The 16,976-nt window shown below is 32.6% G+C and overlaps 3 protein-coding genes and 2 long non-coding RNA genes across 17 annotated transcripts; 3 read left to right on the top strand and 2 right to left on the bottom strand.

Moving 5' to 3' along the window:
- Positions 1-1,210: 1,210 nt before the first annotated feature.
- LOC145136493 (uncharacterized) lies at positions 1,211-2,033 on the bottom strand. Its single transcript, XR_013720488.1, has 4 exons — positions 1,808-2,033; positions 1,624-1,720; positions 1,401-1,528; positions 1,211-1,312 (listed from the first exon to the last, which is right to left on the bottom strand). It is a non-coding gene; the product is annotated as an uncharacterized LOC145136493 (long non-coding RNA).
- A 653-nt stretch (positions 2,034-2,686) lies between these two features.
- LOC145140426 (uncharacterized) lies at positions 2,687-5,458 on the bottom strand. 3 transcript variants are annotated; one of them, XR_013722168.1, is made up of 6 exons: positions 5,225-5,334; positions 5,060-5,120; positions 4,808-4,976; positions 4,160-4,357; positions 3,914-4,045; positions 2,687-3,845 (listed from the first exon to the last, which is right to left on the bottom strand). It is a non-coding gene; the product is annotated as an uncharacterized LOC145140426 (long non-coding RNA). The 3 variants fall into 3 exon arrangements; XR_013722167.1 differs by having other exon boundaries at positions 4,808-5,120; positions 5,252-5,458; XR_013722166.1 differs by having other exon boundaries at positions 4,808-5,120.
- On the top strand, positions 5,213-5,601 carry LOC145140425 (uncharacterized). Its single transcript, XM_079073922.1, has 2 exons — positions 5,213-5,366; positions 5,453-5,601. Exons 1-2 carry the CDS (start codon positions 5,213-5,215, stop codon positions 5,599-5,601), a joined length of 303 nt encoding a protein of 100 aa, XP_078930048.1.
- Positions 5,602-9,743: 4,142 nt separating this feature from the next.
- On the top strand, positions 9,744-13,424 carry LOC145135680 (actin-related protein 3-like). Of its 11 annotated transcripts, none has more exons than XM_079069931.1 (9): positions 9,744-10,079; positions 10,167-10,272; positions 10,342-10,424; positions 10,535-10,645; positions 10,745-10,918; positions 10,991-11,034; positions 11,436-11,692; positions 12,093-12,886; positions 13,073-13,424. In XM_079069931.1, the coding sequence occupies exons 5-8, from the start codon at positions 10,884-10,886 to the stop codon at positions 12,399-12,401; spliced, it is 645 nt and encodes a 214-aa protein (XP_078926057.1). In that variant the 5' UTR covers positions 9,744-10,079; positions 10,167-10,272; positions 10,342-10,424; positions 10,535-10,645; positions 10,745-10,883; the 3' UTR covers positions 12,402-12,886; positions 13,073-13,424. The 11 variants fall into 11 exon arrangements, with proteins under 11 accessions (XP_078926057.1, XP_078926066.1, XP_078926059.1 ...); XM_079069940.1 differs by adding an exon at positions 11,771-11,817 and having other exon boundaries at positions 12,093-13,424; XM_079069933.1 differs by having other exon boundaries at positions 10,167-10,243; positions 12,093-13,424.
- A 1,066-nt stretch (positions 13,425-14,490) lies between these two features.
- LOC145136031 (uncharacterized) lies at positions 14,491-16,146 on the top strand. The gene is made up of 5 exons (XM_079070234.1): positions 14,491-14,895; positions 15,032-15,081; positions 15,158-15,239; positions 15,363-15,404; positions 15,914-16,146. Exons 1-5 carry the CDS (start codon positions 14,682-14,684, stop codon positions 15,979-15,981), a joined length of 456 nt encoding a protein of 151 aa, XP_078926360.1. The 5' UTR covers positions 14,491-14,681; the 3' UTR covers positions 15,982-16,146.
- Positions 16,147-16,976: the final 830 nt, after the last annotated feature.

The raw sequence follows: 16,976 nt of genomic DNA, 5'->3' as shown, positions 1-16,976 counted from the left end.
AATGTTTTCATGCATACATTCATTCATATTTTAACACTAAAATTTATATAAAATATACAAATTAATGCAACCCATTTTTAGTTTATTACATAAAATTCACAATATAACATAATAAATTTCATTATATACTAATTTATATATTCAAGGAAGTCAAACTCAAACTTCACCATGAACATCACTAACTACTATCACATGCCACCACCAACCACCTGTGCCACCGTCGTAATCGTCATTCCTTCCAAATCAGATATATAAATAAAAAATCATTGATTAACAACTTAAATACTACATTCACAATTTAAATAAACTAATTAGTTCACTTATTCATAGTTTAATGCAAAATTATTATAAAAATTAATACATTCTTACATATTTATACAATACAAAAAATATATATATTCACAAAAAAATTAATACAAAAATTCAGACATAAATCATTCATATTTTAACATAAAATTCATTACAAATTCACATCTTAATATAGTCAGTTTATAGTCCAGTACACAAAATTCACAGCTTAATATAATAAATTTACACTTTAATGCACAAAAATTATACATTCATAACCATATTCTCAACTTAAAACTTACATTTATACCTTCATATCATTAGCATAGTGTTTCTTTCAAAGTTTATTTACACAAATATTTTCAATTTAAATTTTACATACTTTATTCAAACGAATAAATGTGCAATAAATAATATACTCTAAAAAATACAAGAAACAATTGTACGATACCAAAAGCTTAAAGCCTTGTGTGATGTGTTGGAATGAACGTTAACAATTTTAAAAGTACAAACTTTTCATATATCTGATCTAAACATTAACAATTGTATACATGCTCATTAATTCAACAAAAGATTATCACATGAAACTAATTTGTTGTTGTTGGAAAAATCATCAAATTTTATTTTAACATTAATTTTTTTAGTTTTTCAGAAAGCAACACAACCCTTAATAAATAACTAACTATACTAAAAACTTGTAATCCAAAAACACAATAGAAGAAACTAATATATAGTTAAAAGAAAATTTCCATAGATATCCAAAAATTATTATATATCAAGTCATAAGGCAACACAAGAAAAATAAACCACACATGAAAAAATTCATCACAATATGTCTAACATTAATATAGATCAACTCTAAAAGCAACGCACTTGTAAAAGTTGTCAAAACTTCAAAAAAAACACCACCAAATGTCTCACACGGAATTAAAAATTCTTCTAGGCATATTTATGATGTTAGATGCTTCCGGCATCCTCGGTTGGAACTCTACGTTGGTTAATTTGGTTGATATCAAAATGTTCACTGAAAACAAGATAAAAACTATTAAAACGCATTGATTTAGTTATTTTAATATCACTACAAGTATTATAATTTTCTTGAAAAAACTTACTTGAATCCAAATGAACCAATTTCCCCCGAGAAACAAATATTATATACTCTCTTTATCGCATAACAAGTCGTTACAATCTAATGGCGTGTTCGGTCGATTATATATAGTTTCATCTCTATTATACTCCCCTGTTTATAATCAAATATTTCCAAAGTCATCTAATTTTGTTTTAGTGTAATATACAATAATAATAATAATAATAATAATAATAATAAACACTTACAACTCATCTTGGAGATATAAAGTGAACGTAGTTAACGCCAGTAAATCAAAGTAACATGAATAGTTTCGCTTGCCTTTGATGATTTTTCCAACAATATCTAAAAATAGCGATAATTAAAAGGATAACTTGTTATTATTTTAAAAACTTTAGAACGCTAAAAATATATATAAGTTATTAAATTTACCGATCATCATTTTTCTCTCTGTCCGATCCTCTATTAAACTTTTAATCGAGGGAACCAATGGAAAAACCGGAAACCATGATATGATAGCATCGGCCCAACGATTAAACCGTGTGTTATTGCTGATCCTAATCATCAAATCACCACGTAATAAATTGTATCCTTGATACCTCGGATACACAACGTAAGTTGGTTCGATTTGGAAATAGTTTAAAGAGAACACACCAGCCAATAGATTCCCTCCATAAATAAAACACATCATTAGTTGTAGAACAACTGCTACCAATTTCTCTCTCTAATTGAAAATGTAATACTTTCATAAACAAAATACTTATAATACATTGTGAAAATGAAAATAAGATATAAATAGTTCTTTAAACATACATTTTAATCAATGAGAACAATAAGTACTATACGTTTTTCTCACTTTAAATGCATAACATTAATATTATATTATATTTTGATGGAGGCGTATGAATTTGTCGATTCATTAGAATTACAAGCCATGAGAATATTTTGAGGCTTTATAATAGATTTAATCGCCTTTAATTAGATAAAAAAACATAGAAACATATTTGTATTCATGTACATATGGAAGGAGACAGTTTCAATCCACGAAATTAGACCATGATATATTTTAGAAACAATATTCACTCATAAATTAGAACATGATATATTTTCGAAACAATATTCACTCAAATACACAAGCACACAATGTCCCAACATATACATATCCAAACCATACATATATAGGATGTCACAAACAAATACATACACATATATATACATATTATATACATGTATTATTTGAGACAGGAGAATTTTATCATTTCAAATAGAATAAGTTTATCACTTCAAACAGAAGAGAGAAGAAGATTATCATTTAAAACAAAAGAAGTCTATCACTTCAAATAGAAGATGTAAAAAATAAAATATCATACACTCTTCAAGTTATAACAGATAGAAGAAGTAAAAGAACCCGAATTCGTGTCAAGAAATGCAATGCAATGCAATGAAGTAGTCTTCTCGTTCCTGATTCCTTGTTTGTGAATTGTGTGATGTAAGAGTAAAAAATAAAAACGTATATTCGATTTATAGGTTGAATAAAGTATTCAATGATATAATTTCGGAAACTGATAATCATTCCAAAATTAAGCAAATTGATATCATACCATAAATACTAAGATTAAAAAAATATACTAAAATAATTTAAAAATCAGTTTAATAACTGTCATAAGTCATACCAAAAATATTTTAAATCATACCAAAATTAATCACATTATTATAATATTTTAATTAAGATAATATAATACTAAAAATACTAACATTAACAAATTGATATCATACCATAAATACTACACATTAACAAATATACTAAAATAATTTAAAAATCAATTTAATAACTGTCATAAGTCATACCAAAAATATTTTAAATCATACCAAAATAATTAAAAACTGCTTTATTAGTAGTCCTTCACTAAAAAATAATTAAAAATTGTGAATTTTTTATTTCGCAAAATTGATATCATTTTCAAAGATAAAAAAATTGTACTAGAATTTTTTTTTGGAAAATGTGTAAGCAACAAAGCTTTATTAAAATCATTAGTTGAAAATGTGGTTATTTTTTTATTAAGCCTTATTAAAATCATGATTTTTTTAATTGTATAAAGAAAAGTTTCATAAATAAAAATGGAAACATTGAAGTATTGAAAAAAAAAGCACCCTTTCCCTATGCAACAAAGCTTAACAAAATGGAAGGAATCGGAGTCCTCAGGGAATCGTCCATTCCATTCCATCAAGCAAAATAGATAATAATAATAATAATAAGGAATTCTTACTTGGTGAAGTCTAAAAAGTGTATAAAACACATCATTCCCGTAAAAAACATGGGAATCTTTTTTTCACCATAACATGAAGAAGAAGCTACACATTTCGCCAAGGGCTTAACGGTCCGTAAAAAATGCTCAGATGGTGGTAATAAATACACGGAATCCTTAATTCCATTCCCTTCTCCTTCACTTTCCGGTTTACATTCATCTAGCTGTTTGTATAAACGAAATTTTAATTACAAATAACATAGATAAAAAAATGGTTGATATAAAGTTTTACCCGTGACACAGGAACCTCATGAATATTTGACTTTGCTTCATGACCATTTTCAGTAGCATTACTTGGTCTAAAATCCCTCATGTGCAAGGTATATGAATGGGATTAACAGACTTAAACTCACTTCAATGAAGCCTGGAAATAGGGACCAAAGTGGGAAAAAAATATTTTTGGATCAAAACCGAAGAAAATTACGAAACATAGGGACAAAAAATGTAGTTAACTGAAAGAAAAAACAAAAGAACATACTGATCTGAGATCAAAGGTGTTGAGTTGAATTTGGGCTGAACAACATGACCAATTGCAAAAATACCACCACCATTGTCACCATCTAGACAATGTGCAAACATCTTTTTCACTTTTCCAGATGAAGCCAACTGTGAAATGATTGATGAATTTGATTTTCCAAAACCAAGAATCCCATCAAGTGCATCCTCAGATTTTTTGCTGATTCAAAAAGAATTCTAAGGATTAGTATTCTGCTTTCCAGATTTGATACAATGGCCTTTTCTTTGATAGTCAAACAACATGGACTATATTGGAAAGCAACTAAAGCAAATCAAAAAAGGCATTATTTGGTCCTTCCAAAACTGCCCCCGAGAAGATGAAGAAAAAACTACACCACAGTCAGCAAACATGTTAATGAAAGCTAACAAAAGATCAATGGGTGATCCATATGTCTGACAAAAAGAGGAACTATCAATGCCATCAAATAGGTCATACTTTGAATTAATGTATAGTTAAGATGTCTGTTAACAAAATCAAAAGGGGCAAAGGACACAAAGATGAGGGATGCATTATGAGAGAGAGAGAGAGAGAGAGAGAGAGAGAGAGAGAGAGGAATAAAATATTTGATAATGAACTCAAAAAGTATTATTAATAGCAATGAAAACATACCCAAATATGCACTTCCATTTGCTAGCTTAGTTTCCAAATCACCTGACACACTGTCATACTGGACAACATCCATTACAAAGTAACCAATACTGTAGCTACCATCACCATATGTCTCTGTATAGACAAGATGTATTGGCCTTGCAACCAGTAACTGCATCACCATTGATCTCTGCACAAAAATCTTGACAATAAAGGCCCATTTGGTATTTCTAATGGACCTGTTACTCTTAGAGCTCAGATCTCACGATTCACCTTTCTCAATTCATTATATATATGATGGCCCAATTAGCCCATGTAAAGCAGCAAAGGTTGTCTGCGAAAAAGCAACACAGAGAGTGAAAGAGGGAGGGCGTAGCAATTAGACATTGCCAACGTAGCAACTACCAAGAATGAAGAAAGAGAGAGATGAATACAAACATTACTGGATCGGCTAAGCCGGAGTACCCAGTCATAGATCGGAATCCCCCCTTCACCAAGACCGTCACCAACTTCAACACCCTTCACTACCTTCGACACACCACCATCTCCGACATCTCTGTCACCGTTGGATACCTTTCTGGTCTCACACCCTCTTCATACTCAATTATATTCGTTTACTCTTTGTTTAATTCTTGAATTACGTAGAATTTTATTTCATTTTTGCAGGAATCAAGCCAGGGATCAGGGGCCCGTCGATGGTGACCCGGGGTTTAATCGGAGTTATGGGTGGGTTCATGTACGCGTACCAGAACTCCGTTGGACGTCTGATGGGCTTCTTCCCCAACGATGACGAGGTCGCTCGTTACAAGAAGTAATTCCCCCCTTCTTCTCCCAAATTTTCAATCTAGGATTTTCTTTTGTTCGATGAAAATGACCTGACGACGGGATAGGGTTAGGGCTACTCGTCTTGATAGAAGGTAGAAGTGGCAGGGTGGTTGATCGTGGCGGCGGGATAGGGTTAGGGCTACTCGTCTGGACCGGGAAACCAGCCAGAACCGATACTGGAACCGGAACCCGATGGAACCGGTCGGGCCGGAACCGGGACGATATTCTTGTGGATTTTTAGAACCGGGAACCGGAAAAAACTGGTAGAACCAGCAAAAACCGGTAGAACCGACAAAAACCGGAACCGTATATTGCTATTTCTTGATGATCGGTACCAACATTGAAGACCCGACAAGAACCGACAGGACCAGGAACCGGTGGTTCGGTTCGGTTCTTAATTTCGGCCGACTTCGGTTCCCGGGCCGGGTCCGGTTCGGGCCGGTTCCAGCACGGTCGGTTCCTTTGCTCATCCCTAGGTAGAAGTGGCGGACAACGGTTATGGAAAAGGTGGACTTCTAGGGCGTCAATTGCATCTTTGGTGGAGACAGGTAGTGGTGCGCTGCTGATGTTGCCAGAGTCAGGGAAGAACACCTGACGTCGTGAGGGTGAAGAGATAAACAAAGACGGATGAGATTTGGTTTGATGGCGTTGTTGTGTGTAGAGGAGATTAAGGTAACATCAAGAGATAAGGTATACCGTGTAATACGTATACCATGTAGATTGTAAGCTTAATATTATTTTACATGAGGTAATATGTATTGTCATTCTTAATTTTCAAGAAACAGACAATATGTTTATATATATACTAGACGTGTGCCCGCGCAAAGCGGCGGCGACAAATAATGTCCGGACGGTGATTAATTTATTTCGGTGAATAGTTTCATTGCGGCTATCGGATCAAACCATAAAAACCTTTAAGTATAACCAAGTTACAATATTGATAATTTTTTCGTTTTTACAATCCTCAAACATTGAAAAATCCATTTATGTGTCACTTCTTTGTAAATTGCAATTAATCACTCATTCATAATATTAACTTCTAATAACCGTAACATCTTAACTTGTTTCACAACTTTGACCGGTTTGCTGGGTTGTAAATTCAATCTGTTTTTTTTTCAATCTATTTTAAGTTGTTTTTTGTAGTCCTGAAACCATTTTAATTTATAAATTTAACGCAAATGTTTATCTATTTATTTGTTTATTATAGCATTTTACTTTTATTTTTTAACAATATATTTTTCAATTTTTTTTATCATTACCTCTCCGGAAAATCCTATGATGTGAAGAAAACCACCAGAACGTATCTCACCCGTATTTAAGATTTTCAACCTACTAAATATACAAACACCATGATATAATGGTTATAGATTTGATACCAATTAAGATTTTCAACCTACTAAATATACAAATGTAATATGTGTATTGAATGGTAAGCATAAGTTGATTGTACATGATGTAGTAGGTTTGGTACCTTTTAAATTTCAAGAAATGTCTAAAATGCTTTATATAATAGTATATATATATAAAAGTTATTTTTTATCTTTATTTTAATAATTAATATAGGATTTTATTAAATTATTCTTATTTTTTAACTCAATTATCTAAATTATATAAAAACGTATTATTATTATATATTTTTTACTTTATTTATTTATCTTTGTGGTTTAAAAATCTTTTAATACTTTTGACGTTTTATTAATATATTATTTAATGTTGTTTATTTTTCCACTTTTTTTCGTATAAACAAATTAAAACAATAAACCGGATAACTATCAATCTTTCAATAAAATTACTTAATGATCGTTTTTTACTTTTTCATTTAACGGTGCGCGCACACACATGAATATGTATTAGAATTAATAGTTTTACTTTGTTTTTTTTTTCTTAAATAGTTATACGGAAATTTTTCTTAACTATTTAGGTAATAAATGAAGAAGCACCGTCATATAAATCAATGATAATGAATGATATGAACAAAAAACACATAAAACCTCTTAAAACTCAATAAAAGAACAAAAATTAACATATAAGTGATTGATATAAACAAAAAAACACATAAAAACAACTTTAAATAATTATATTTAACGATTTATAGTTATTCGATTTATTATTTTAATTAGTTTATTCAAACAAAATGTAAAAAACATCATTCTATAATGTAAACAAACAAAACATTAAAAAAAACAACATCAAATAACATATTCAAATTAAACGTCAAAAATATTTGAGTTATTATTTTAATTTGTCTATTGGAACAAAACTTAAAAACAAATCTTTATATAATGTAAGCAATCAAAACGTTAAAAAAACAACATCAAATATTTTATTCAAATAAAATGTCAAAAATATTAAAAGATTTTTAAATTGCCAAAAGAAAGATAAATAAATAAATCTAAAAATAAGTAATAATGTGATTTTATATAACTTAGATAATTGATTTTGAAAAGTAAAATAATTTTATAAATAATCTATATTAATTTTATTAAAATAAAGATCAAATAAAATCTAATATATATATATATATATATATATATATATATATATATAGTTTAAAGAAAAAGAAAAAAGAAAGAATGGGTAATTTGGTCTTTTTATATGGAGCATGGACCTCCGATGCAATATTCATAAACCATAGAGATGTAACCTATCAAATTTTAAACTTAGGGACCAAAATTGTGAATTCGACCAAACCACAAGGACCATTTCGATAATTTACTCTTTTGACGAGGAAACCACTACAAAATCTGAAAACCCGGAGTTGGTGGTGAAGAAGGAAAATGTCGACAAAGGTACAACGTTAGTCAGAGGGTGGTGCTGTAGTAGCCGGTGGTGAAGATATGAGAGGTAGAGATCAGTTGTGGTAGGCTGAGTGTAATACTGAGGTGAGTGGACGAGTGATGGCAGTGAGTACGTGAGTGAAAAGGGGGTAACTATGGTTAACCATTGAGAAATCTGATGTATACTTCTTCAAAGTGTTATTGTTGGAGCTTTGGACGGGGAAGTGCCCAACGGTCACCGATCATGGTGTGACGGGATGTGAAGTTGGAAGTCGATGAACCTAAACTGCCTAATGGTCAACTTCGAAGCCTGATGTCGGAAGGTTGTGTTTGCATTGGATGATTACGAAGCCTGAAGTCGATGAACCTTAAGATGATCGGAAGCTAGTGTCTCAACTTTAAAGGAGTCTTCATAAGGAAATGATTGAGCTCACTAAACCCTAACAAACTCTAAGAAGAAGCGAGCCTTTGATACCGCTTTTCCTTTGATTGATTTCATTTAATTTTTTTTGTCTAATCGATCTATTTTAATATAGGTTTGTAAAATCGATCAAGGTTTTTACATTTCTTTGATATATATTTTCAGTTTTTGCTTGCAAAATTAATCTGTTTGAATTTTTGCTTTTGATCTTGGTTTGTAAAAATTAATGGTGCACAGTGGAGTTCTATGATGGTGAAGAATTATAGTGGTTAATGTTCTTAAAAGTGTAAGAACCGGTTGGAATGATTTTCACATAAATTATAAATTAATATATATATATATATATATATATATATTAAAAATGTCACAGTAAAATTCCTAAGGTTTTGACATAATTGCCCCAATATTTCCATCATTTTGGTAGAATTGGTCCTTTTTTTCAAATTAGATTATGCTCCCTCTAATTTGTTATTATAATATTAAGCTGATCTCTTTATCACTAACGTGGACTTCAGCTGTTGCTCACCGATTTTGTAACCCAATCAGATTAGGATTGGTGTCCCCTTCTTCCAAATCGTTTCCGGTTCCTTCTATCGCTGCCTTTTTCCTCTCGATCGTCATCACTCCCTTTTTTTCTCCGATTCGCCTCCTACTATTTTCCTCTCATTCGTCTACATCTGATCTGTCACTAGAAGCTTTCTCTTATTCCCTCCTGGTCGGTGGCTGAGTGGGGCTTTGTATCTTTCACATCGGTCCTTTCCTGCCATGGGCGGAGCTTTATTAGGGCCAGGGGGCTGTGGCCTCCCTGATTTTTTTGTTACAAATAGTCTCCTGTACTTTCATTTAATACATATTAGACCAAAAAATATAAATTTTTGACGGTGGCCCCTGTTTCTCCGATTTTTATACATTATATTTTCGGCCCCTAAATAATATGATGAAGCTCCGCCCCTGTTTACTCTGCCACCGCCTCTCAAAGCCGGTAAGAACCCGATTATTGTGCACTAAAAGATTAAACAGTCATTGGTTTTTTTGTGTTATACATCACCGTATATTCTACCGCTTCCGGCATCAGAGAGAAGGGGTTATACACCCTTCGTTGCTCCGATGGAGGTTTAGTGAGGCTAAACAAGAGGATGAGGATAAGGGTGCTGAAGTTGAAAGCGAAAAGCTGCCTGATTCTGGTCGAAAAAGTTATCTGAAAGTGAGGAGATGGGAAGATGTGAACTGTGGCTGTTGCAACTGCCGGATGTTCGTGTTAACCATGGCCGTGAGTTGTGTAACGTTCGAAAGAGTAATGGTCTTGTTTTTCAAGTAAATAAATCTTTTTCCATATTTGTTCTTCGTCTATTTACAGGAACCAAATCAAATATTTCCCCAAATTCACCTCCTCCGTCCTCTCTGTCGGACTTCGTGCCATCTGCGTCGCCCCTGGTGAGAGGTTGAAGATGCCGACAATGGAGGTCTTGATGAAATTTTCGGTTTCATTTTTTTGATATCAGCACTCATATGTTTTTGATTGTTTGTTGCAGAAGTTCATCTGACAAAAGGAAAGGGGAAAATAGGAAATTTGTTGAGTTCGATATCAACACCCACAAGACGCGCCCTCTATAAGGTACAAGTTACCCATTTTATAATTGTAAAAGGACAAAACCGTAAAAGTTCTTGTGACCCATGTCTATTTTGGTAAACGATGCTTATTGGATAAATTTTGATTTATTTCAGAATATTGTATCAACGTTTAAAGATTTCCATCCAAGGTTACAAAGGGAGGTAAAAAAGATTGTGGGTGAACGTGTTCATGCATCAGAAGCAAAATTTAGTAATGAAGTGAAAGTAAGTATGATTAATTTAACCGATAATTTTCAATAAATTATATACGTTATTTCATTTTTTTTTTGACAAAAAAAAAAACTGCTATTAATTTGGTTCCAGCCACAACCAGTTGAAGTTAATGTAGTGAGCCATCCTATCCAGAAACAAGCAGTATGGTTTAGAGGCTCTGTACTTGCATCAACACAGAAATTTTTTGCCGTATTATGGGGCAAGCATATGAAGAATATGGGGCAAGCATATGCAGAATAAATCCTGTTTTCAAGGGATATGTAGGTGTGCATGTGCTTCTTTTTTAAAAGTATAGATTTTTGTGTAGGTACTTATACTTGAGTATATTGGTAACAGTGAGTGGAGCTTCAGGTGCTTTTCTACGCCTCATAATCAATCAGGTAACTTTTTTATAATATCATTTTTGGATCTTTTTTTTTAATTCATTTGCAAATACAAGAGCTCGATTAATATATACATATTTTTAGTATATATTTGCTCTGGCTTTTATTGGATTTTTTTATCAACATTGGTGACATTAGAGGGGAGGCCATCCCAATTTTTGCCAAAAGTTAAACATGTATGCTTTTTTATATTTTAATATATTTTATAACATTTATCGTGACATTTGTTAGTATAATATTAATATATGGATACCTTTTCAATTTCTCAACTTCTGTTTTGCCCCTCAACAATTTCAGGTTTGAGTTCATTGATTATTTTTTAACTCAAATTTTGTGCTTTTATTAATGTTGAAATTGATTGGGCAGGTCCTTGCAACTAACTTTATTCGTTTTTTAAGGTGTTTTGAAGAAGAAAGATGGATTGAAATTAAAGATAAAAATTAGAAATCCTTCATTGATGAAGTTAATTAGTGGAGCAGTAGCACGGGTTCTTTCGACATCATATGTTGTTGGTCCATTAGAGACTATAAGAACTCATTTGATGGTAGGGAATTGTGAAAATTATCAAGATATTATGCAGACTGAAGGCTGGACTAGCCTCTTTAGGGGCAATTTGGTCAATGTCATTCATGTTGCTTCCAACAAATCCATTGAGGTACAATTTTTTCTTTTTTCTGTTTAATCTTCATATGGTTTGGTTTAACTTATTATTTTTTTTATTTATATTTTTTAGCTTTTGAAAACATCACTCACTTCATTGATAGCAATGGAGTTCCTCAAGTAGGTATCACTCTTTGATTGCTACGTTTATTAAATTCTTCGTAATAGGTTTAAGAAATCCATGCAACTTAACATAGCTTATTAACTTCTGAGAATTGCATATGCTTACTATGCTTATTCGCATCAAATCATTTCTTCAGTTAACTTAAATTGTGTGATTACTGTTGCAAAATACAATATTGAGATGAATTTTGAACTTATTATAGTTATAATTTTCGAACCAATTACCATTGCTTGTGGATAAAAATGTTCTATGGTTTCCATTCTTTCACCAGGTGTCCATTTTGGTATTGCAAAAGTATGAATATCCTGTATTGGCGTGTGCCATTTGTGAAGTATTGTCATCATTAGCAGGAGAAGACAAGTCAAACATGCCTTCATTGATCCTTCTTTTCATTCCAGACACATCAAAGACTACGCTGGAAAGAGAATACTCAGCAGATGAATGTGTTTATGGCATCCAAATCGGCCCACCAACTGACCTACGAAGCCTTTTTTACTATATACTGCTTATTTTACAATTTATTACCAAATTATGCATGCAGAAATTGGTAAGAAATCCAAATTGTTTCATAAAGTTGTAAAAAGCGCCACACTAATTTTTTTAGAAAGACAGTTACCATTCATAAGTTATAACACTAACTGAATATCAGAAACTTTATAATACTACCATATGCAGTTAAGATAATGGAATGACTAATTAATTTTATAACCAAAAGTAATAACCTCCATGTAAACTCATTAAAAAAGACCGACAACTGCACTGCAACATACACCGGTGAGAATTTGACCTTTCTACCCTCACTATTTATAGAGAAGAATGCAAGCTTTTCTGTTTTTTTTTTGCCATGTTGACTGTAAAAGTCAAATCTGTCCCTGACTCTGGAACATATTACTAGCATTTATGAAGGCCCTCCACCAACCTACAATGCAAAGCTTTCTGATTTTAGGTTGGCTAAAGGTGGACCGATTGATGTTAAAAGCCATGTGTCTACACAGGTTATGGGTTCCCAAGGTTATTTCGGCAATGCATTGACAAAAACCGTCAATCTGTGAGGGTGCCAGTTCGGTATCTTCAACAGCTTCATGTATTTAACATATATCTGTCTATATTAGGTGCTTTATCTGTTAAACTCATCAACTTAAAAACAAAAGATTCATTTGCTTTTGTATATGTATTTATGGAATTTTTCATGGTATGTAATTTTTTCTATTATTTGTAGTATATATTGTAATGTCCTTAACTTTATGACAGATGTCGCTCTTTTGCAAAACTGGTAAAATGAAAGATGGAATTCAAATCCCTTTGATTCCGTGTGATTGAAAATTTTGAGACGGTAGCTTTCCGGTCGAAATTCGACACCTGGCCATGGTAGAGGGAAGATGGCATGTTAGTAATTACATGATAAGTGTTCACCATTGAAAAGATATTGGAAAGAAGACATTCAGTTATAGCATTGTACCTTCAAAGTTTGTTTATTGGGATATTGTAATCTTGAAGTTATTGATGTTGTATTGTATATACAACTGGTCGCATACTACAACATATATTGACTATTATGTATTTGTAAATGGGCGAATTGTAGACAATAACAACATATTTTACTGAGTAGCTACCAATTGAAGCATGTGCTATACTTTCACACAAAAATGACACCTTCCAACCCCCGCAATGCGGGGAGCACCTTTCTAGTTCTTAAATTAAAGAATAACAAAAAAACTAATAATAATTTTTAATTATAATAGAATTATCTACGTGAAGAGTGCCATGTGGACTTATTATATTGCCATAATATTAAACCATCCACATCAGTGCAATGCCACCAATCTTTTAATTGTGTCATATCAGTTTTACAATGACTACTCACATGCAATAACACTTATCTTTCACAAATGGTCCACACTATCACATCGATAATTACTTTATATATATATATATATATATATATATATATATATATTAACACAAATATCTTACTTTTAACAAAAAAAATAATATACATTCAATTGGGCTTTGAATTCTTAATTTTTTTTTCGTAAATTAGTTTATATATAAAACGTAATACAAATTAAAACAAATCGATGGATTAGTGCAATATTTAATATATACATTAGTATTATAATCATGAATTGGGCCCACAAAATAATTTGCAACGCTTTTAACCTGTAAAAGACATTGGGTGACATGGCATGATTTTAAGCATATGTAGCATTTCAAAAATCATTTGCATGTAGCGATGCAGATGCTCTTAGACCACCCACATCGGGTCTTTCAAAAAGAACTTGCAATGCCACTAAGCTAGTTTTTAATGCCACTTGGATTTGTTCTCGTGTTGATTTTTTTTATAACTATTTTAATGCCACTAATGAATTATGCTGAGTTGGCATTTTTTTTGCAAGACATTAAACATCCACAGGTGTGGATGCTCTTAATTAAAATGATGTTTGATAACAATGGAATTATCTACGTGGAACGCCATGTACATGGCTTAATTGTCAATTGGATTGCCATGTCATGGCATTACCTGATTACCCCTTCAGTTCCGAAGGAGTGGCATTTTTGATATCCGTGTCCATCCATATTTTTTTCTTCAAAACGGACTGATCCAATTAATGGAATTGAAGTGGGCCCAGTCCAAGAAATCGGTCTTAATTGGGTCAATACCAGACGTCACGTCAGTCTCGAAGATGAGTGGTTATCGTTGCTCCGGCAATGGACGGCGGATTAGCGGTTATCGACGTGGTCATTTCTGAGACTCGTTTGCTGCTCAAACTCGGAGGCTACGATCAGCCTTTACTCTGATCCATCGTCCAACATTCGGGTTTACTTAAATTCTCTTTTGCGAATCCGGCTGTGAACAGCCATGGATACGATATCGAGCTTACCAAATCTTCCTCCTGTTATCGGTTCCATGAGCTTTTCACGAAGCAACAGAAGGTCCAACAACTTATATCACAGAAGTCGCCACCAGTTCAGCAGTAGAAGGAATCGTGTCTCTGCAGTTGTTGAAGTTTCCACCATTACTTCAGATCCATTTACGCCACAGATCACTTGGCAAATTGTCGTTGGCACCATCGGTAAGTATCTTGTCGTTTGCTCATCCAATAACCACCAAATTTGTAACAAAATGCATCAGTTATTTGGAATTACTTGATTCCATATTAGTTGTATGTAATAATTAGGGATATCCCTTGTTTAATTTTGAAATTGCAGCTGGAGTTACACCGTTTGTAGTTGCAGGGATCGAATTTAGCAAACGAATTGTGAGACAATCATCTTCCTTGTTCTTCTATTGGATTGAAAGCATAAGGTATAAACTTATAATTTTGGACATGGCAGGTGGCTCAGAAGAAATGTTTTGAGTGTGGAGGTTCAGGGCTAGTTTTGATCGAAAAGGAGTATATTCGCTGTCCTAATTGTGGTAACCAATAAACAAGATTAACTGCTGTTTCTTGACAAATATATGAAGTGATTAGTGAACTTTTGCAGATAATTAATAAGTTCTTTGTAGAAGCTATAATGTGATTGTTTGTGGGTTTTGCAGGAGGATTTCTGCCATGGCAATCCTGGAAAAGATTCTTTTCTGGTTAGACTCTACCATATCTAAGTATATAGAATCAATGTGGTGTTAAATTTTATATGATACAATACCTAGATCAAATTGACGATGTAATATCTAATTCGATTTTTGTACCATTTTATTTGTTATACACTATAAAATGTAATTATGTAGGCATCAATAATCCAATAAATTTTGGTTTGTATCACTCATTGACATGCATCTTCATTTAAAGGTAGAGTTTATGGATTTTTCTAACCACTAGAATTTTAGTTTAATCATAAACTAATCATTATACTTGATAAAGTGCAATAAATAGGGTTAGGCACTCATTATAGCAACGTACTCTAGACCAATCCCCATTGTAGGCCGTGTGCTTTCTTTTACATATAATGGCAACATACTTTCAATTCCTTTATTTTAGACAAAGTGCTTCCATTATTTAATACCAAATACCAAGATATATAAAGTTTTGATATTTATGATGATTTTTGTATTTTAAGTAACCTTTGTATTTCCTCACGTTTTTATCATAGGCGGATCCATTCATAGGCGGATCCATCCATCCTTTACAACTAGACAAGTCACAAGTGTTCTTGAATGATGTAGGGCATACACAATGTTTTAATATACACAATTGCACCTCACAATCCAAATATCTCATCCTTCCTCTGACATCGGGTCCAAAAAAGATGATTGACATCTCGTCATGTTAGAATTTTTTCTTGTTTAACTTTAATCTTTTCTTATTTTAAAGCGTTTTTTTAAATCCAAAGCTTTCTTATAGCGTTCATACTTTTTTATTATTATTATTATCATGCACTTGTTTTTCAAGCATTTCATCAAGTCGGCTACTCGACAATATCTATCTGTTTAACCCCATTACCGAAAGAAATCTGTGAAAGAAGAAGGTTGCCACCATCTAGGGTTTTTGCAAAAAACAGAAACTCCCAGCTTGTCTCTTCGAAGTTTCAAGCCACCCAAGGTATATACAAGCTTTCCATTCGACCCTAGCTTGCTTCTTGATCATTACCTGTCAGTGTGGTGGCCGGAGTTGCAGCTCGTCTCTTCGAAATTTATCTCGGACCATTCGCCCAAAAACACAATATATATATATATATATATATATATATATATATATATATATATATATATATATATATATATATATATATCGAAAAAGAAAGAAATAATAGAAAGAGAGAGGAAGATGTTGCAGCTTCTACAACCCGCCAAACGCCTCTTTTCTTGGTACTGCCTGTCGCCGGAATCGTTGCGGTTACCATCACCTTTTTTCTCTATCCTGCAACAATACCCTCCACCCTTGGTATCTTTTACGGAATTAGCAAGTTCAGTGATCAATACGCATTGAAACAACAATTGCGTATGATCACTAGAAGCCAATTCACTCCGGAAAAAAAAAAACTTACTATATATCCAGTTTTTGGGATGGGTGTTGCCTGAGTTCTTCATCATCTTTTAAGTTTCTTGATTGTGTGCAGGTTCTAACTTGCATACAACCAAGAAACTCAGAAGATGATGAAGAACTCGCGTGAATCACATTCCCTCCTCTCAGTAGCACAAGGTATTCATGGCTCT

Source organism: Lactuca virosa, chromosome 9 (assembly GCF_052849685.1).
Source record: "Lactuca virosa cultivar CGN04683 chromosome 9, Lactuca_virosa_CGN04683_v6, whole genome shotgun sequence".
NCBI lineage: Eukaryota > Viridiplantae > Streptophyta > Magnoliopsida > Asterales > Asteraceae > Lactuca > Lactuca virosa.
This window is presented reverse-complemented; position numbering and strand designations above follow the sequence as displayed.

Bases quoted from the DNA above. Each gene is read 5' to 3' on its own strand.
- LOC145140425 (XM_079073922.1), top strand. From the start codon at position 5,213: ATGAATACAAACATTACTGGATCGGCTAAGCCGGAGTACCCAGTCATA. The intron at 5,367-5,452 runs GTCTCACACCCT...TCATTTTTGCAG, and splicing joins CACCGTTGGATACCTTTCTG to GAATCAAGCCAGGGATCAGG.
- LOC145135680 (XM_079069933.1), top strand. From the start codon at position 10,884: ATGCAGAATAAATCCTGTTTTCAAGGGATATGTAG. The intron at 10,919-10,990 runs GTGTGCATGTGC...TATTGGTAACAG, and splicing joins TGTTTTCAAGGGATATGTAG to TGAGTGGAGCTTCAGGTGCT. The intron at 11,693-12,092 runs GTACAATTTTTT...TTCTTTCACCAG, and splicing joins CTTCCAACAAATCCATTGAG to GTGTCCATTTTGGTATTGCA.
- LOC145136031 (XM_079070234.1), top strand. From the start codon at position 14,682: ATGGATACGATATCGAGCTTACCAAATCTTCCTCCTGTTATCGGTTCC. The intron at 15,082-15,157 runs GTGAGACAATCA...TGGACATGGCAG, and splicing joins TCGAATTTAGCAAACGAATT to GTGGCTCAGAAGAAATGTTT. The intron at 15,405-15,913 runs GTTAGACTCTAC...TTTTTATCATAG, and splicing joins CTGGAAAAGATTCTTTTCTG to GCGGATCCATTCATAGGCGG.